This window comes from Pectinophora gossypiella, chromosome 3 (genome assembly GCF_024362695.1).
Source record: "Pectinophora gossypiella chromosome 3, ilPecGoss1.1, whole genome shotgun sequence".
Lineage (NCBI taxonomy): Eukaryota > Metazoa > Arthropoda > Insecta > Lepidoptera > Gelechiidae > Pectinophora > Pectinophora gossypiella.
In genome coordinates this window covers 691,007-712,582 of record NC_065406.1, presented here as the reverse complement: position 1 = coordinate 712,582, position 21,576 = coordinate 691,007, and the positions used below count along the sequence as shown (strand labels likewise).

The 21,576-nt window shown below is 37.6% G+C and overlaps 3 protein-coding genes across 3 annotated transcripts; all 3 read right to left on the bottom strand.

Moving 5' to 3' along the window:
* Positions 1-46: 46 nt before the first annotated feature.
* LOC126382222 (gastrula zinc finger protein XlCGF57.1-like) lies at positions 47-8,406 on the bottom strand. The gene is made up of 6 exons (XM_050032004.1): positions 7,904-8,406; positions 6,871-7,639; positions 4,284-4,452; positions 3,580-3,674; positions 2,046-2,224; positions 47-1,020 (listed from the first exon to the last, which is right to left on the bottom strand). Exons 1-6 carry the CDS (start codon positions 8,012-8,014, stop codon positions 814-816), a joined length of 1,530 nt encoding a protein of 509 aa, XP_049887961.1. The 5' UTR covers positions 8,015-8,406; the 3' UTR covers positions 47-813.
* A 41-nt stretch (positions 8,407-8,447) lies between these two features.
* LOC126382217 (histone-lysine N-methyltransferase PRDM9-like) lies at positions 8,448-12,265 on the bottom strand. The gene is made up of 6 exons (XM_050031994.1): positions 12,036-12,265; positions 10,917-11,820; positions 10,627-10,795; positions 10,410-10,504; positions 9,145-9,323; positions 8,448-8,719 (listed from the first exon to the last, which is right to left on the bottom strand). The coding sequence occupies exons 1-6, from the start codon at positions 12,144-12,146 to the stop codon at positions 8,543-8,545; spliced, it is 1,635 nt and encodes a 544-aa protein (XP_049887951.1). The 5' UTR covers positions 12,147-12,265; the 3' UTR covers positions 8,448-8,542.
* Positions 12,266-12,481: 216 nt separating this feature from the next.
* Positions 12,482-16,232, bottom strand: LOC126382260 (ADP-ribosylation factor-like protein 16). Its single transcript, XM_050032072.1, has 3 exons — positions 15,981-16,232; positions 13,110-13,208; positions 12,482-12,697 (listed from the first exon to the last, which is right to left on the bottom strand). Exons 1-3 carry the CDS (start codon positions 16,230-16,232, stop codon positions 12,482-12,484), a joined length of 567 nt encoding a protein of 188 aa, XP_049888029.1.
* Positions 16,233-21,576: the final 5,344 nt, after the last annotated feature.

Sequence of the window (21,576 nt, the reverse complement as noted above, 5' to 3'; positions counted from 1 at the left end):
TCTAGAGATAATGTTTAAATTAAATATATAAATAAAATTATTTCAATAAATCAACGGGTTTTATTTTCGAACTTAATAAAAATATTATTTAATTATCTGAACACAATTGTTAATAATAATGATAATAAACATTTGAAAATTAGTTCCTAAGTACAAAATACTTTTGTGATTTCAGTTTGTTACTTCATACAACATAATCCTTTCATTTTCAGTCTGATTGTAGTAGGCGGTTGCAGCTTACGTAAATTTGTTTAGTGGCTTGTCTTATCATAGTTAAAGATAAGTTAAACCATTAATTCACATAGATAATAAATTCTACAGAAATTCCTTTGGTGGTTGGTTACTAACTTAATTACGTTAATATTTCATTATAATTATTTCCGTTAAATTAATGGCAATACTAGATTATGAACGTAAAAGTTATTACCTCTTCCAATGTAGACAAAAAGGACATAGTCTCCGCAACGACCTAAAATTTTGTTAAAAAATCTTCTGAGGGGTCTAATGCCTATACCATAATCCATCTGTAGCCATACTTTTAGCTGTTCTATCTATCACACATCGTCGCAGACGTAGCTAACTAACGTATCTTAAATTTTTGGCGAATCTGATTTGCACATTTTGCTACCGTCAATAAGACACAAATTATTTTAGCAATCAATTGCAGAGACGTCAGTTTTTAAAGTCAGCCAAGACATAAGCCACATCTGCGGTCTAAACTAGACAGTGACATTCACCCACCAAACTAGGGCCCCAAAGCCGATCGACCCAATTTAGAAAACATTTTCTTCATAGTTTTTATGTTAATAGACGTCATTGAACTTCAAGCCGTTTCCTAGCGCAGTTCTGTGCTGTTCTCTCAACGGGCGCGCCATCTTTGTCCATGGGCGGGATGTCGTCGGCCGCCATTTTGTGCGTCATCATAAAATGGCGGCGCCGCTTGCCGCTGTCATTGAAGTCGCGGGAACAGTACGGACAGCGGTACGGGCGTTCGCGGGTGTGGGAGCGGATGTGGCGGGTCTGAAAGTAATAGATGTAAATATTAAAATATAGACTATACTATTTTATTTACACGTCCACTTTTTAAGCATAAATCATACAGGGTGAGGTTAATCGCGGTGAAGGAAAACATCGTGAGCAAACCCACATTCCCGAGAAATGCATTTTTGGAGGTATGTGACCTAACCTGTATTGGCTGGTTTTCCCTTCGCGGGTTGGAAGGTCGGATAGGTTTGCTTCTGTAAAAAACCTGACCTGTCAAATCTTCAGGTTAGGTAAGCGGACCCTGTGAAAAATGGGATAATGCTAGGGAGATGATGATGGTGACGGTGCCCGAGTAATGAGAAAATAGGTAATTATCACGTTAAAACTCGACAGCGCCATTTGTATTATCTTTGAGGAACGCAGCGTGGAAAGTCCCTAATTACTCACTTATTTATTATTATATTGGAAAAGTATCGCATATGGACCTCTTGTTAATAGGAACTATTACGTTTAATCACCCCTTTCAAAATAAGTACTCATAATGGACTACTTACTTAAATACGCCACTCGCGTCAGACAGAGTACTGCGGGGCGGAAGGCAAGAGGGAAACCACTGCCCTATTTTTCCCTAAAAAGTAGCATGGAAATTGCTGCACCGACAAGAGCGTGGCTCTTAAATTGATGATGATGACTTAAATACGTGACTAATTTGTCTATTATAAATATAGGACTAATGATGAACACGGCTTAGGCAATTGTTATCCATATTTTTGGGGAACGTAGCATGGGAAGTCTCATTGGTAACTCATTGGAGAGCAATTTGTATGTGGAATTTGGAAATCAAATGACTTACCAGAACAAAACAAAGACAAAAGGACAGCGTCCTGTCGAACATGTTGGATCATCTGTAAGAGCGATAGGCTGATCCCCCTATCATCATACGGTTTATCATTATCCTAAAAACTAAAAGTGGCTGCAAATAGTTTCTTGATTATTTGTAGTTCTGCCCACACCTTCGGGGAATACGGGTGTGAGTTTATGTATGTATGTAAATGACTTACCAGACTACAAGACTCGTAGAACCTCTTCGGGCAGTACGTGCACGGATAAGGCCGCTCCCCACGGTGCCGCAGCTCGTGCCGCTTCAGACTGACGCGGCTCGTGCTCCGGAACGAGCACTCGGTGCACGCGAACGGACGCTCGCCCGTGTGCACGCGCATGTGCGATTCTAAGTTGCCCGCTGCGGAATAACAAGCTATTTTATACCTAGGGTTGCCACCTACTTTATTGCACAACGACATATACAAAGGACATAAACATACGAATAAAAATATGCACAATAGGCGGCCTTATCGCTGAACAGCAATTTCTGCCAGGCAACCTTAACCCTTCTTTTTAACGGGAATAAACATAACATAAGCTGACCCTGTGAAAAACGGGATAATGCTAGGTGGCTGAAAAATAACATAAGCTCACGACTGTATCCCAATTGGGGTAGACAGAGGTATATCCAACGCAAGATGAACTAAGTAAAGATTGTATAAATAAAGCATAATGCACACAGAGGCGAGAGACGGGAGTATGTTTGACACCGTAACGCGTCGCGCCCAGGTTTCTACGACAACGCGTGAATGAGCGAGTGTAGATCACTCATTTAATAATACCGTCTCTATTTGCAGGGTTGAGAGCAATACGATTGATCATGGGTCCCGTCCCGGCCGAAGAGGCTAGCAAAGTTATGGAGTGTCGTTCAAACTTGGTGAGACCAGGGAGGTTAAAGAGGCCATATCGAAGAAATTCATCTAATATATAGCAATATTGCAATTTGACATTTAAAGCACATAATAACTGGTTCTTACCGCGTTTAAATGGAGATATGAGACTACCGATATTTCGACACTGTTGCAAGTGCCATGATCACGGGATGACTGATGAGATTGGAGTGGAGTAGGTAGATCCATAATTTTCCAATCTCATCAGTCATCCCGTGATCATGGCACTTGCAACAGTGTCGAAATATCGGCAGTCTCATATCTCCATTTAAACGCGGTAAGAACTATGTGCTTTAATTATGATAATGGCCCCGATTCCTGGAGACACCGCCTAATTTTATTTTAAGTTATATCCGTCATTTTCATATCCGTCGAAAAGGAAAGGGACGGATGATTCACAGCTCTTAATTTTAGGAAGAATGAGTAAATGAATGTGTCGGGTTATTGACTGATGTAAAATTTTTAGACGGTTGGTTTAGATTTGTGCTTAAACTTGACGTGTGTTCCATAAATTTTATGCTTGTCGATTACCCGTCCCTTTCCTTTTCGGCGGATAAGAAAATGACAGATATAACTTAAAATAAAATTAGATGGTATTTACAGGAATTAGCACCAATAACCGCGTAAACTTAAAACAATGTATAATTTGACATTTGCGCATATAATAAAGTAAGTGCGCAATGCAAACAAATGTCAAATAGCAATATTACTTTTTTAGATGAATGCTTCGATGTGGCATTTTTAACCCCTTCTGATAGAAAGAGAAGACGAAAAAGTGAAGGAGGTGTTAATCAAAAGGCTAATATAATAACTAGAAACTTACACTGTATAAAGCTTCTCCCGCATATACTGCAGAGGAACGGCCTCACGCCGTCATGCCATTTCAGGTGCGTTATAAGAATACCTTTCATTTTAAACCTGGTAAAAAAAGTTTATACTTATAATGTTTTTTCATCTCACATCACAGTTACACAACCTATCGTCACACCCCGGACATTTCATACAAACAACCTCGTTTTACACCGAGACTACACATTGACATTATCGTTCACGCGCATCTGTGTGTGTTGACGTCTGACACCATGCGATTCAAGTCTAAACTGTTCGAGGGGGGAGAGGTAAACCTAGCTCAGACGCTGGTGGGGAGCGGAGTTTCCTTTCTATACGTAGTATTATTCCTTATTCTATGCTATCGTGTTACGCAAACTCTTCTTGATGCTTCTTCTATCGTGTGGGTTGTGAGGTGAATGACCAACCTCATCAACCCTGGTGTCACGGTTATTATTGAGCCGCCATGACGTGACTCAAGTAACGACTACGTACTTACATCAGTAAGTAGTAACCGGGACCAACGGCTTAACGTGCTTTCCGAAGCACGGATCATCTTCTGGACAATCAGGTGATCAGCCTGCAATTTCCTAACCAAATTAGGGATCACAAAGTGATTTGTCCGGATCGCGAGCAGAACGCTCAACCACTGGACCACGGAGGCCGTTAAATGGGGATGATGCTGATTGAGTGGCTTACCTCATATCACAGCGGTCGCAGGCATACGGTCGGTCCTTTAGATGAGTCCTCATATGTTGCTCCAATTCCTTGCGTATGCGGTACACCTTCCCGCACGAGCCGCACGGGTGCTTCGCCACGTCCGGGTGCGACGTCGTGTGGTAGTACATGTGGGAATACTTTGAGAACGCTGAGGAGAGATATACGCCCATATTCTAGATGTTAACTCGAAACTTCCCCAACTCAACTCGCTCTAAAAATTTTGGTATTTTATGTTGACATTTAAGGCTTAAGCTGCGTTTCCATTGACGCGGAGCTGTGCGGAGAAGAGCGGAGTTGTGCGGATTTGACCAATCACAGCGTTCGAGAGAGCGAGAAACATAGACGCTCTGTCACTCTCCCTCACGGTGATTGGTCGATCCCTGCAAATCTCCGCTCAGCTCCGCGTCAATGGAAACGCAGCCTTACTGGAGTCGAGCATTTCATGCTGCCAACAAAATAATACGAAAATAATGACGTGCATTATATGCGTTACATCTGAGAATAACGATTTTGAGTTGAATTCGAGTCGAGGAAGATTCGAGTTAACATCAGAATACGGGTGCTAACACCCTTTTTTATTTCACATTATTGTGTGGTGACGCATTCATAAATGGTGCCATGCAATGGATCCGAGTGGTCGGAGGGTGCGTATAGCTATCGTATATAGAGTTCGTGTAAAATTTTGTAAGCTCCATTATATTCAATTTAAGCTCGTCAAATACAAGGGCGAATGAATTCTTCCAAGCGGTACCGCAAACTTTGCGAGCCGGGGGGTAGGAGTTCGTATAAATCCTCATGTCTGTGTGAGGGTAGTTTTTGGAAAACCGTAAGTTAAACGCAAAAATAACTTAAATAGAATCTTTTGCAAAAATATCCAGTTACAACTTATCTATGTCGCTAAATTACTAAGTTCTAACGGAATATTAATTTGCATAAGGACAAAATGATTCAAGCGAAAAAGTATCCAAATAAAAATGTTTTTTTTTTGAGGTTTCTTTTTTATTCATTAAATTGAATTCCGTGATCTCTGTCTACCATAACAAGTAATATGTGTGTGCACACAAGATTCTAGGATATTTTTGTTAATTGACCACCGGTGTTCAAAAATAATAAAAAAAGAAACGCGGAAAAAACAAAATATTCCTGTCCCCATGCCCCCCGGTACGGCCTTGTGTACCGTCATGACCAATATAATGTACCCACTTTAGGACTTTGTCGCACTAACATATTTGATATTTAGTGAGACTTACAGTTCATACACATACATACACATACATAAACTCACGCCCGTAATCCCTAATGGGGTGGGCAGAGCCACAAGTAATCAAAGACAACTTGCAGCCACTGTTGATACGAAGTCCAAAGATGGATATGATGAACCTTATGGTGATAAGGGATCAGCCTATCGCCCATAACATTAGTCCATCATGTTAGAGGACACAATCCCTCTGTCGGTTTTACAGTTCATTTTGTCAAAAAAGTTAATGTGACATTGTACCAAAGTGTATACATATTAATGCTCGTGACCGTACTGTGTGCCAGGCTTTATGCCTGCGTCTTATTAAAACTATACACCGTTTTAATGACACCGTAACGAAAACATTGAGGGATTATTCTGACCATGTTTCTAAGTTCATATCAAGTAGAGTTTTCTGTCACAAAATTTTAGTATTCTTTTTACGTTACGGTTACACACTTTTCGTTATGGTGTCACTAACATCCTGTATAGGTACGATAGCGGTACACAAGTATTGACCGCTAGAGCCATACAGCCATTGATGTATAATAGGTAATTGCATAGAGCATAAAGATGGCAGGTAATGTGATAGTGTAATGAGATTGATGGCTGATGCATGCATGCATTGCAATGCATGGTATGAAAAATAGATTATGAAATAGTAAAAGTTACATAATAGTCGTGATACGAAGCTTACCTATGGCATCGGTCGTTGATTACACTGTAGATGTAGTATATGTGTATGATATCTAGCAGTTATGCCACAAAATGTAAAAGGTATTTGCTAATATTTTCCTTAATAAAAGGACATTCCTTTATTATCCATTATTGACAAAAGCAAATGTTGTGTTTTACGGTTGAGGTGCAAGTCTAGTTACCGAACTTTCACAATCTTATACAATTGTCTGTACTATAATGTTGGTAAAGAAAGGACTCGCGGCTTGTAGGTGCTTCATGATATCCCAAAAGAAGTATACTGTGACCAATGATTGTTTGTGTGCAGATGACTTTTAAAATGGTAGGATTGTAGCAGGCATGAAGCAAGCAGCAAAAAAATGAAATGTATGATAGATGCATTTGAAATGGAAACATTCACACAACTGATTTTAGAACAATTTGAAATTGGTAACTTGTAAATTTTAAATCATTGCTTCAGAAAAATTATAATAAAAAAAATGCATTTAAGTATTGGACTTCAAATAAAAGACAAAACAAAGCATTTATTAATTATTTAATTATTAATAAATTTAATATAGAATAAATAATCAAACTTCATTAGTTAATTTAAAATAAATAAGTCTTATGTAAAATATAGTTAGGTTAACTTACTCTTTGGACAGTATGGACAGAGGAATACTTTCTGTCCATCTACACTCTCCGAATGCTGCTCGTTCAGGTGTTTTGTGCGCCAGGCTTTAGAGGAGAATACCTTGTCACACACCCTGCATTTAATCTCTCCCTTCTGGTCCCCAGTCTCTTTTGTCTCTCTCTGCTTCTTGTGACTCTTTTTCTTCTTCAACTCTCCCAACTCCTTTGATGTGTCACCAGCATGCGCCGTCTTCATGTGGCGAGAGTACCAGCCTTTGCTTGCAAAATTTTTCTTACAAATCTGGCATTTCTTGCTCTTGAATTTCATCTTAGAACTATGACCATTATTTTTATTTTTATCATCTGATTCGGATACTTGTAACGCTGCTTCCTTACTTATGACAGTGGAGCTACTGTCTTCTTCCGGTTCCAACTTAATATCTACATTTTCACTCTTGAACTCTGACAGGCACTTATCATCTTCATCATCATCATCATCAAATATATCATGATCTACATTATTTAAGTTAACTTTAACATCATTTGTCTCATCATTAATCTTTTCAGGCTCAATAAAATTATTTAAAAGTACATTCTCATCAGGTTTTTCTGCTTCAACAGAATTTGTTTTGTTAAGGAACTTATCTACAAAATTGTTTGTAGACTTTTGGATTATTCTCTTCAGTTTGCCGTTGACTCTGCGAGCCTTCTTAATGTAAGTGTATGTGGACTCTAGTAACACAGTGCATTTGTAACAAAAATGTCTAGGCAAATTATCATCTACTGGAATCTGAAAAAGATATGATTTTTTTGTATTTTTTCTTGACATAACTAAAGTCAAAATCTGAATAATAAACAAAATATTTATTAATTCATAAAGTAATCTTAGAATACCTAATCAATCTTTACATTTAAACAAATTTAAAAGATTATTTCAGAAACTATTCATAAATTGTGAGAAATATTTTACTAAAACAAAATCGCCACGAACCGAAGTTTTATAATGCGCTTGACTCGAAGACGCTACTATGTTGTGTGTGCATGTATTATTTACCTCTATGTTAGTGCAAAAGCTGAACATTTCCATCGTCTTTTGGTCCACATTTTCGCACTCCCACGGCGCTACTTCCTCCATACAACTACGGCATAACTTCGACACGTCCATTTTATCTTTGTTTTTTAAAATATTATCACATTTTTAATAACTTTTCAATAGGGAATTCCAACGAGACAAATCGACAAACAATACTAATCTTTTCAGTTTCGTAATATATGGAATGAAAGTAGCTCTTGGCGCTATCTTAAAAAGAGATGGCACTAATGTAATTTCTGTAGTTTGTCTCACGTGTGCGTAAACTTTATCCCACAATAAGTGAAACAAAAATACGCTTGACAGTGCGTTTCGTTATTGCATTAAAAATTTTAAAGATATTTTTTGTAAAATTCAATAAAAATGTAAGAGATTGCTCCTAATACTAAGGCCGCCTTTAAAAACTATTTTCTGTATTTGTCACCTTCGAACTTCGGTCAACCAATAATTTTAGCTTTTTGATTTTTACCTAGTGTTTGGAAAGGATTTCTCAAATAAGATTCACATGTAAGTAACTTTGAAAATTTTATTTAGCTTGCTCAATTTTTAGCAAGGTGTTATAAAGTACGTTAATTTGAAGGGAAAAATCAGAACAGATCTCGTCTATCTTATGACAGCTGCAGCTGGTCGTCCATCGCGAGTGAGTCGCGGGATCTCTTCCAGGATTAATTGATGTACCCTCATGATATGCACCTTACGCTTCCAACCGTCTATGAAAGAGAGCGGGCAGGTGGGGCACTTGTATGGACGTTCGCCCGTGTGGATTCGCATGTGTCGTGCCTGGGAAAAGGTTTATACTTTAATAGATTGGAGCTACAGGGTTTCGAGAGTACAAAACTACCTTCTAAAATGTCGTAAAAACTGTGTCCGCTCCAATAATAAGCTTCATAATAATGTTTATTTCAATACTAAATATGAGTACAAGTTGTCTGCTGGTCACATGTGGTCCAAGTCTTTTCAGTAGGATAGGTCTGTTAAGTAAAAGAGAGATGTTTTTTGAACGTAAGTTTCTAATAGAATTTGTTTATTTTAGTTTTCACTAGGACAGTTGGTACAACCATTATAGACGGTTTAAAAGATAGATTGGTGAGGCGTGGGTACGAACATCAATTGGGATATGACTTCCACTTACGTTGTGTGTTTTTCTGAATGTAAGTTCATAAAGATTGATAGAATTTTCGATTTTACTTTTGTGAACAACTTACTAAACTGCCAGGTTCAAGGAATTCCTTGGGGCAGTGCGTGCACTTGTATCTCTTGGTGTGCGTGTGCCGGTTCATGTGCCGGCGCAGCACGGAGCTGTAGCCAGTGCGGAAGCCGCACACGTTGCAGGCGTGCGGGCGCACGCGCGTGTGTACCGTGCAGTGCTGCTTGAGCGTTGATGCTGGGGGAGATAAGTAAGTAAAAACCTTTTATTTTTAACATATTTACATACATAAGATAAAGCCTATTTCCCGTTGAGGCAGGCAGAGACCACGAAATTCCACTTACTACTATCCTGACACACCACTTTCGCTTTTTTCACGCTCGCCAAGTTAGAGTACTCTTGCCTGACTTTTCTTTAAAACTTCCTGGATCTGTTTGCATTTATCATACTCATAATCATATTATAATCTACCACCACGTCGGATCGTGTTATGACCGAGGCTTGTTGGTTGACTGGAACCATACATTCACAGAACTTACTTGCAGCTGATTACGACGTTCATGATAATCCCTTAGTAGTGACAAACTCGAAATTTTAAGTAAATAAAGTATAATAAAAAAAGAAATTGATTTGATTTGAAAAGAAGAAGAAGTAAAGAGAGAGAAAGGGGAAGACCAAGAAGAGCTTACATGAAACAGATTAAAGAAAAGGTTAACGTCGTGTCTTATAGGGAAGTCAAGGAATTAGCCTTTGATAGACTGGAATGGAAAATGCTACACTGACAAGAGTGTGGCTCTTAAATTGATGATGATGAAAGTACAATAGTAAGTGTAATGTGATGATGATGAAAGTATTGTTAATACAGGCATAGATAAATGCTGGCCAGAGTGTTTTTTTCTGTTCTCTCATTATACATTAATGAGAAATGAAGGCAAATTTGAGGAGCTCGGTGGCGCAGCGGTAAACGCGCTCGGTCTGCGATTGTTGAAGTAAAGCAACTTTCGCAGAGGCCGGTCATAGGATGGGTTACCACAAAAAAAAGTTTTCATCTCGAGCTCCTCCGTGCTTCGGAAGGCACGTTAAGCCGTTGGTCCCGGTTGCATTAGCAGTCGTTAATAACCACCAATCCGCACTGGGCCCGCGTGGTGGTTTAAGGCCCGATCTCCCTATCCATCCATAGGGAAGGCCCGTGCCCCAGCAGTGGGGACGTTAATGGGCTTATGATGATGATGATGATGATGAAAGGCAAATTCGTAATCAATGAATTTAGTAAGTTCATCTTCTACATGTTCCAATAATAAGTGAAAATGTTTGATAACTTACCAGTAGAAAAACGTTGTCCACATGTACTACAGAGAAAAGGTTTAGATTTTTCATGTACTCGTAGGTGATTGATCAGAACATGCTTCATTTTGAATCTGCAAAAATATATTTTTTAATATGTATTAGTATCTGTCCTTCCTGATATGAGGTCTTTCTCTTCCCATTATAGTATTAAAAATCGCCGCCAATATAAATAAGAAATAGGAACAATGCTTACCCCATATAGCACTTGTCACAGATGAAGGGTCGTTCATTTGAATGTGTCATAGCATGCACAGCCAGTTGTTTCCGGAGTCGAAACCGCTTGTCACACACATTGCACACATGCTTCTTATCCTGTTCGTGGGTGGCTTTATGGTACACCCACTGTGCATATGTTACAAATGCTGAAGACAAGAAAAAATGCTCAAGTTTATGCTTCTTTTGCTTGCCACATGAGTATAGTCTAGATACCTCTATGGAACTAGGATTAATAAGAATGCATTTGTCAAAGGCTAGTTAACTTACTTTTAGTACAGAAGGGACAAGCATGTACTTCAGTGCTTGCATGTTTCTTCATATGTTTAGTGAACCACAATTTGGATGTAAAACTTTTTTTACATTTCAGACATGTATTTATTCCCTTTTCTTCTGTTGTATTTTCTGTTATGCATAATCCTTTCCGTTTCTCCTTAATAGTTAATTGTCTCTCTTGCTGTTCCGAATGTTTCTTTAAATGTTTTTTTAGCCAGTAGTTGCCATGTTTTCCTAAGGGGTATGCTTTGTTACAAATAGGACATATAAGTCTGTCTTCTAGTTCAATGGAATTTAGATATTTGTTGCTTTTCTTTCGTTTTCGTAAGTTTCGTATTAGAGGTTTATCTTCAATTTCCTGTAAATGTTTCTCTAAGTTTTCAGTTTTAATTTCCTCTAAGTCATGCACCTCATATTCACAGTATGTAGTTTGTTGGTTTAAACTTTTATCTACATCAAAATAATTATGTTGCATCAATGTGTCTGTGGTTGTCTTCTGTATACTTTGTACATATTCTATTTCTTTACATTTACCAACTTTTCCACCATCAGTATTTTTCAATCTTTGTATGATTTGTCTAGGTTTTCTTTGGGAATCTATACCTGTTTCTAATTTTATATCTTGTTCACAATAGTTTGAACTTAAATCATCATCATCATTCATACAATTCTCATAATATCCATCATTTTCTTGGACTTCTAATTTTTCAGTAAAGTTAAATGAACTTTCCTTTTTAATATAATTATCATTATCTCCGTTGATGGCTTCACTTTCAGAAACAATATTCTGTAATGTTATGTTTGTTTCTAATGATTCTGTAATGAATTTGTGAGATGCTTTTATTTGATTTCTGCAGTCGGAGCAAAAAATCTTTGGTAATTTATCCTCTACATTGATCTGTGAAGAAACGAATAATAATAATATCTTTATTTGAACCATTAAAGCCTTAAATATATGACAATATTTTAAAATTCATGCCAACTTTCTATGTCAAATAAGTAGATAAAAAATTGAAATACCTACTTGATTCAAATGATGTTAAAACTAGGTAATATAATCATTTCGTACACTTATATATGCTTACTGTATATAATTACTAAGTGTTTTTTTACCTGAATTTTAGTACAAAATATGAACATTTCGTAAATGCTATTTTCTAAATTTTCCTTTTCCCACGTCTCTAGCTCTTTCATACAACCACGACACAATTTGAAAAGATTCATCTTTCCTATCTATTTATTACATTACACTTATTATCAAGAATTTACGTGGATAGTAGAATTAATTTAATAAAATTATTAATTCTGCAGAATGAAAACAAGAAATATTTTATACGTATTCATTAAACACAACTAGAACTGAAATTAATATACAAGAAAGAGAACTCTTCAATTAAAATTGAAGGTATATCTCTCTCTTTGAAATAATTTGCGTTAAGACTGCTCGAATAAAGCGCAACAAAGTGACAGTGTTTAACACTGCGGCGAAGCAAAAAGGAGGGTTATTTGCGTTTAGTTATAATGAAAAGACAATCAAAATGTTTATTTATTATTATTATTTATTGAATTTGATGTATCATTTTAGGTTTTATGGGCTTGCTCTCTGCGATGCATGTCTTCAGAGCATCTAACCCTTCGCCTTTGAGTGGCGCGGCTTCTAAAAGTATCGGAGCGTTCGGCAACTCTGCACTCAAGCGCTTGTATTGCAGTAGCAATAGGGCTTCGTTACGCATTTGTCTGTATGCTGCATCCATTTTGCTTAGTACTAGGATAAACTGTAAAATAAATAAAAAATAAAATAAATTGCGCAGGTAGAACTTTGTAACACCTAAGCTGGGTACGTTCATAAGTCTCGTAGAAGCCTCTATCAACTTGAAAATTTGATTAAAACTTGCTTATGCATATGTATGCGTAACATCATAATCATAATCAGGCTATATACGTCCCACTGCTGGGCTCAAGCCTCCCCTCAATCACCCGGAGGGGGTATGAAGTCTATGGAGCATACTCCACCACGCTGCTCCACTGCGGGTTGGTGGGGATGTTTTTACGGCTAATAGCCGGCACCCACGGCTTAACGTGCCCTGCGAAGCACGGAATCAAGAGAAAAGTCCTTACTAAACAAAAGACAGTCTCGCAAAGTGACTTTGACGCAAGCAATGCAGATCGCAAGCCGAAAGCGTATACCTTAGCGTATTTCAGTCGAGGCTCAGCAAGCAGCGTGTACAACATAACAGCAGCTGCGGATATCTGACAGAGGTTTGACGTGTCTACCACGAATATTATCTGAAAATAAACATAGCCATTAAATAAATGATTCATAAGAAATTGCATAATATATCATACATATTATGCACGGCATGACACGGGTACCTTATATTAACAAAGTTTATATTCCGAATCCCTAATGGGGGACTAGGGGGCCGTCCATTAATCATTTTTTTTTTTTTGGCATTTTTAACCCATCCCCCCTACCCCGTGGTGATACATGGTGAGGTTCAAGACTTCCCCCCCTATCCTACTACTCCTATCGGAGCAGTCAGTGTACGTACTAGGCCCATCAATATACAACCGCCTACCCGAATCTATACGAAATGCACAATCATTGCAATGTTTTAAACACAAAATGAGAACCTGGCTACTAAACCATAACTTTTATTGTTTTACCGAACTCCTAGACTTGCCTCTATCGAGTTAATTTTAATGAACTAGTATTTAAAACCGAATTACACAATTTGTAATTTTAGACAGATTTATTAATGTAACTACTTATACAATTTATTATTTTAAACTAATTTATTGATACAATTATACAATTTATTATTTTTGTTTTTTAACTAATGTATTAACGTAATTGTACAATTTATTTTGGTTGGAATAAGTAATAGAATGGAATAATTGTAAGAAATACCTACATATGATAGGTTGTGAACTAATATGACCTGTAACGAATGTTATCAAATAAATTATCATTTATCATTATCCTATATGACGTGTATTTTTAGTACCTACCAAAATAATTGCACGAAACGCCGCTTTTCGGTTCAGTATCGCGCGTTTGCCGAAAAAATAAATACTAGTGATATATTACTACACTCCCCCACCCCCTTATGATATTTCGTAATTTTTTCATGGACCCCTCCCCCCTCTCGAGCCTCGCATGATTAATGGATAATGGATGGCCCCTAGGGACATTCCAGGCTATGTTCCCCAAAAAATATACAGATGGCGCTTTACAGATTTTCCTTCATGTAACCTTGTACTTTCATGGATAACTGACATATTATGCATCTTTTATCTTTGTTTATGGGCATAAATGATGATCCTTGTTATTACACCCAGGCACAACCATTGTTACACATCTTCCAACCATTATTATTCTGAACAAAATATTATTCAAAATAAAAAATAAATAAATATTATTTATGTTATTATTATATTATTGTTATTCTGCACCAATATATGTAGCAAAATAATTCTATTCATAATCTGATCCAAATATCAAGCAACAATTATTATTATATAAGCTTCTGCCATTACATTATATATTTTTGAACAATTATATACCTACCCGAGGGATAAAAACTGACAGAGGGATTGTGTCCTCTAACATGATGGACTAATGTTATGGGCGATAGGCTGATCCCTTACCTATCACCATAAGGTTCATCATATCCATCTTTGAACTTCGTATCAACAGTGGCTGCAAGTTGTCTTTGATTACTTGTGGCTCTGCCCACCCCATTAGGGATTACGGGCGTGAGTTTATGTATGTATGTATATACCTACCCGAGTAATGAAAAAATAGGTAATTACTAATTATCAAGTTAAATCTGAACAACGCCATTTGTATTGTTTTTGGAGAATGTAGCATGGAAAGTCCGTCATCGGGTAGGCAGAGTCACAAGTAAATAGCAGACAGCTTGCAGCCACTTTTGGGTTATAATTAAAACACATAATAACGGGTTCTTACCGCGTTTAAAGTAGGGATATATTATGGATCTACCTACTCCACTCCAATCTCATCAGTCATCCCGTGATCATGGCACTTGCAACAGTGTCGAAATATCGGGAGTCTCATATCCCTACTTTAAACGCGGTAAGAACCCGTTATTATGTGTTTTAATAATTATGATAATAACCGCGTGAACTTAAAACACTTTTGGGTTAGTCAGACGTACAATCAAAGAGCAAAAGTGCAGTCACTGAGCCCAGCGAATTATGTATTTGTAAACAGAGTGTTGAAATTATGAACCATTAGTTGTCATAATTATAAAATTTATGTTTTTGTAAGTATTTTTGGTCTATTAGGTACAGAAACGACATGACCAGGAGGTCTTAAGTGCAACGAGTTAATTTATTACTTTGCAAGAAACAGTTTGACGTTTGCACCTTCTCTCTCTTTATTTAAGAGCTACGCTCTTGTCGGTGGAGTAATCGCCATTCCTCTCTTCTTCCCGCCAAAACCTTCACCTTCTGATACGACACGACCTGCACCTTCTCTTTTATTTGTTTCATAAATGTTCTCCTAGGTCTACCCCTTCCTCTCTTCCCTTAATTTTTTCCTTCTACGATGTTTGTCACAAATTAATCGTGTCGTATCAGGTGGCCAATCATATTTCCTCTCCGGTTCTCCATAGTTTGCACCTTATCGTACGATAATCCGTCGCAATATGAACAGAGTACCCTCTCGTTTTGCCGAGCTTTCTGTTAGACCGATATTATAAGTGGTGAGTCGTATCGCCGTCCTTAGTGGCCGAGCCAACTGTGTTAGTGAAAATTGCACTATTGTACTAGCATAGAAGTAAATCGCCTATAAATACGTAGTATGGTCAAACTGGTTAAAAGGTACAGTTGAATAGAAGTAGATATATTGCTGAACAGTTAAAATTAAGTAGATACCTAATTGTACGTACACTAATAACTTTCCAAGACACCTTTAGACAATGCTCATAAAATTTAAAAGGCAATCTCATGCTCATGTCGTATTGCAATAAAATTAAATATCATACAAAGACCTACGAAAGTGAAATTAATGTGTAACCGTAGAACGCTTACTTTCTCGACACCGTCTAGATAATTGCCCCACAGTGGCGCCATCTCCCCGCCCACTTCTCGAACTGTCACCGTTTGTTTCTTCCCGTTTTTATTCACGTAATCTATGTCGAAAATATTCGTCCCTATAGTCGGCACCGGACTGTATGTGTAGTCTATCCCTTCCTTATCCTGCAGCTTTTTCAGTAACGTCGTTTTTCCCGACCCTTTAGGTCCCAAACACAGTATGCTTATTTTCTTTTCTGATTCGTCCATCTTGGCTAGTAAAGTTGTACTTTTACTTTTCGTTTTATAAACAGTTTTTTTCTTTTCTTACACAACTCAAACGTTTTGAAAAAGGAACTAGTGTTTTATCAATAAAGACGTTGCTAAAGAGACATAATAAAGTGACATGAGCTTCCGCTACTTCCCACTAGATGGCGGTAATAACCATATTTTATACCAACCTTGAGCCCGTCAAGGATAGTTTTTGAGAAATCGAAAGTGAGTGAGTAATGTGCAGTCGAAAAGGTTGAAAAGCCGGCATTACCATCAGCAAGTGGGTCAGAGCAATTGTTTTAAATTTACAAGGTCAATGAAATGGGGTGACCTTTGGTGCATTTCAGATTTTTGCTCGAAGAGAATGATTTGATATGTTTTGTGCAAAGATAAAATTCGAAATGCATTAGCTGAATAAATAGGTACCTATACACATTAATTACAAAGTTTGAGTTCCGTTACCTAATTTGTTTTGTATTATTTAATTTAACCTTGACCTTGATGCAATTAAGTAGGTAAGTAGGTAACGAATTTTCCGAAACATTTTCAAACATCCTCAAATGAAATCAAACATAATGCAGATTAGATACCTACCTACTTACCTATTTATGTAGGTATGTAGCAGGATAAAAAGTTGTTAGGTACTTTACGAGGCTCTAAAATACATTTGTAACACTTATTTAGCATATTGTTTAATGACACAAGGCTAACGGGTTGGTAAAACGTTAAATACTCGACCAAAAGTTTTTAGCTAGTAATAGGTAGGTACTGACTCACTAGTATTTATAAAACTGAACATTTTTTTTTTATAGAGCACGGGTATAGAGAATCTACATTTTGAAAATTCTACGATATTTCCAAGTCTACGTACCTACCTATAAGAAATTAGACAGTCTTTCGTTTTCATAACTGACGATTCGACTACTCTAACTATGTAGGCGACCAATCAGCTAGCGTCAATCAAAACTTCAGGACTCCGATACCGACCCCGCCGGCCGACGTTTCCTTCATCATCATTCAGCTGTTGTCGCTATCGGCTCACTAGAGTCGATTAGTTCTTTAAAATATAAACCTCTTAGACGACGCCCTGAGCTGAAGTTCGCGCCCAACTGGGCACCCTCAGGCCTGTTGTCTTAAATGTTGTACCGGGTGAGAGCTCTACCTTTTTGTCCGGCCAAGTAGTTACTGTCATTTGCGGCAAATCTACAATAACTTACGTAAATAAACGATCTCATTTGTCAACAATTTGCAATAATTATGAAACTTCATAATAAGTAATTATTATTTATTATTACCTGCAAGTTGCCTTTGATCGATTGTGGCTCTGCCCACCCCACTTGGGTGATATAAAATTGCATGTAGGTAAATATGACTTTAAATTTATGTTTGGATTATAGATAATTGATTGATTGATGTGGCTTCCAGGATTTATGCCTGATTAATGGGAATACGCTCGTCCTCTATTACATGGCACTTAAACGAGCTGACAAGGATAGTGTACTGTACATACTATACACCTCTGCCTACCCCTTCGGGGATACAGTCGTGATGCTATGTAACTAAGAATACTAAATTTGGTATTGATGAATTTGATATTATATTGAATAATGTATTTCGACCTTATTCCTATTTCTATCCCAGAAGATTTCATTATTAGATTACCTGAAATCTCTACCTGAAACTTCAGGGTAAGTATCTACGTTGGCTGATCGAGGACTATTAGCTGAAATCTTGCTCAAATTAATTATGACATACAAGTGTCAAGGGTATTGAAACTAGACAGTGTTACGAGATAAGCTCGCAATGCTAGTTTAAAGGTCACTTCACACTATTCATGCTGAAAAATGTCCATTGAAGAGAGATGTGACCTTGGTGGCGAAACAAGGAGCCGCTGGGCGGTTCTATCACTCCCAATTCACGCCGTGGGTGTCTCACATTCACTCAGTTGTCCAGTTGCTGTTTAAAAATTGTCGCTGGCCTTAAACTTGGGTTACGTAAGGATGTCGACCCAATGCCGCACGGGCCCGCTAGTGATGAGATATTAGCACTAATTTATCGACATCAAACATTTATCTACGCAAGAAGCAGGCAAATATGAATGCGCAGTATCATTGAAATACGCGAAGAAATAAATTGTTACTGTAAAACAAGAGCAAGGATTAATGAATCAACACTTACAGCAGTTGAAAAGCAATTATGCTGGTAATTATTTAAATAACAAAGTTATTTGAAGCGGTAATGGGCATTGAAAGGATATTAGGGTATAAGAGGTTACACATTATTCAGAGCATGCACGTTTTTGCAATATAAATTTTAAAGCTAAAGTATCGTGGGATCGTAGCCCAACCCTACCTGAAGTGAGTGAGGTTAGCAACTGGTGAGCCCGCGAAATTCGGCGCGCGGGGCTGCGTAACTAGGCCAGTGCACCCTTGACCCACTGACTCACTGCCACGCCGCGCGCCCGCCATTGTTTTTCAACAATCAATAAATAATACACCGAGCAAAACTCTTTAACACTCGCACATTTGCGCAATCGACTCATCGCGGTGCGGTACCATGTTTTAGTTTTAAATTTTTGCGCGCGCTGTCAAAATTTGACGTTTGTTACCTTTTTAGGTCACGCGTCACACGCGCAATGGGCCAGATTCATACGGCCTACATAGTTAATAAATATTGATGTGCGTCGACCTTCGCTTGGCGATGCTAGATTAGTGAGAGCTGGCGGTGTCCGGTGGAAGTTTCATGGATGAGATGGTGGCGATTGTGTCGTTAGAGGCAATAATAAATAAAACAATAGACTGATCCTGACCTTATTTTTCTATACTCTACGTACATTTGAGAATAAAACTCATGTTATTTTACTCGTGTATATAGTATTAATTTTTAAAAAAGCTATTGTATTTAATTATTAAAAAATAGAGCGTGTAAATAGTTTGTAAAATCAATGTAAGCAGTACTTATGTGTGTGCTTGTGTAGTAAGTATGTAAAATAAATGATATAAAACACATATACAGACAAACATTGGTTTGGCCGCCAAATAAGGTCGACACGTAAGCGTGTGTAGCGCCGCGCAGAACATTGTAAGCAATGTTAACATTCTCAATTCAAATCCACTCGAAAATCTTCTGTCTCTTTTTTATTGCTAGCGATAGAACGAGAGGGAAATAAGTTTTGGATCAAAAAGTTGAGTTCGGATATCGCGACGCCAAGGCTAACAGAACCTGCTGTTGAATAGTTGTAATTATTTTAAGACATTGGTTCAGATCTGTGTACCGATCGGTCGATGCGTGATGTGATACGATCTTTTACGAGACACGCGAATTATAGAGCTGTGCAACTGAGGCCACGAGCATCTAGATCGACTCTTATTGGTCGGTTAGAACAAATAGAGATTAGTCTTGTCTATCTTTCTAAATGATGACTTATAAATGACGTATCATATTGGTCTTGTAAAACTTTTTCTTAGCATATTGATTATTTTATGATAGACATCTTCCACGTCTATTTACCCAAGCGGGGTGGTCAGAGCCATAAGATAATTTGCAACCAAAGTTGGTAAGTACCAAGTCAAATTGATGTGATTCTGGATTTAGGACAATGTCTATGTATGTGAAAAGGTCTATGGATGTGATGGACCTTCTCTCTCTCTCTATTTAAGAGCTGCGCTCTTGTCGGTGGAGTAACCGCCGTGTGATGGACCTTACGGCATGGAATAAACGGTAGTACTACGTATAGAACGGACACTCTCCGCCCCGCACCAAATTCCTCACCTACTCCCCGCTGGGTCTCATTTTAGTGAGTAAGGGAGTGGGATGGACAGTCTCTCTCGCTCACACTATCCAATCCATTACCGTTACGAGTAGCTGGTCTGTCACGATTTGTCATAAGAATATATTTCCTTGGCAAACAGCTAAATCTACTCAAATTCTTTCATCATCATCAATTTAAGAGCAGTCGGTGCAGCATTTTCCATTTAGCATTTTCCATGCTACTTTTTAGGGAAAAATAGGGCAATGGTTTCCTTCCTGCCTTCGGCCCCACAGTACTCTGTTTGACGCAGGTGGGATGGATGGCGCCCAGAGAAACATTATATTACAAAGCCATACTAGGACTCCTGTCCTCCACCTCAAATAGAGTAGTCAAATTATTTATTGAACCAAAAAAAGAAAATAGTTACAAAAGTGGCAAATGGCAGCTTTATTGCATAAAATGACAGGTGAAAAGTTCTTTTCAATTTTTGAAAGCTCTTATTTAATGTTCAAGACTGGTGAATAGATATATCTTTACTTTTGAAATGTAAATTTTATAGATACCCAAGTATCTCAGCCATTATTCATTATTAATCGATCGAAAGTTGTAGTTGTAAAACGTATTATATAAAATACATGTATGTATATATGTATGTGTATATATATATATATATGTATGGATGTATATAAAACATCTTGCTTTGAGGTCTGGTTTCGCTGTATAGTCAATAAGGGCTCAGCTACAAACTTTTTGTTGTAATTTGTCAGGCCAATTAGTGAATGTCAGGCATTGTAGATCCCTACCCTACAACAAAGACCAAGTATTAGCCCTACAATGAGTCAAGTAGATATTTTTAAAATCCTAAAAGCGAGTAAATCTCGGCGCCGTAGTCAGCCGAATAGTTCTTATATTGCGAACTTTTTTGATGATTTCTTTTTGTGGCAGTTTTCAATGTCAAACAGATCTTTTGTTGGACTCAAGGGAACATTTGAGACCTCTAATTTTGCAAGAAGATTAACTAAATACAGTTTTCAGAAAAAATATATTCTGAAAACCGCCTTGATACAGACTGTTACCACTTAAACTGCGGACTTCTGGTTTTCTTACAATTTGGTATTAAGGAAGATTTAAAACAAAATTATTTGAACAACTGAAAATTGTGATGAAGATTTTACTGAATAAAAGTGTCAAGTATTAAGAAAATAAAATACTGTAGATTAGTAATAAAAAATCTAATTAGCACCACCTTCACACCTTAAAAACTTAATCAGGGTTCCCTACTTTGATTCCCGGGTAGGAACCACACATCCAAAATCTAACATTTACATCTAACTTTTTCGGACAATCCGGTGATTTGGCTTGCATTATCCTCACAAAGTACTTACATATAAATAAGTAAGACCCAGTGTGTGTTTTTTTTCTGCCACGCTGCTTCACTGCGGGTTGGTGGAGTTGTTTTACGGCTAATAGCCGGGTCAACAGCTTAACGTGCCCTCCGAAGCACGGAATCATCTTACTTTTATTATTAGTTAACTCATTAATTATTTTTATTTTTACTTACTGTAGACTTGCCGCATATGGCATCAATTA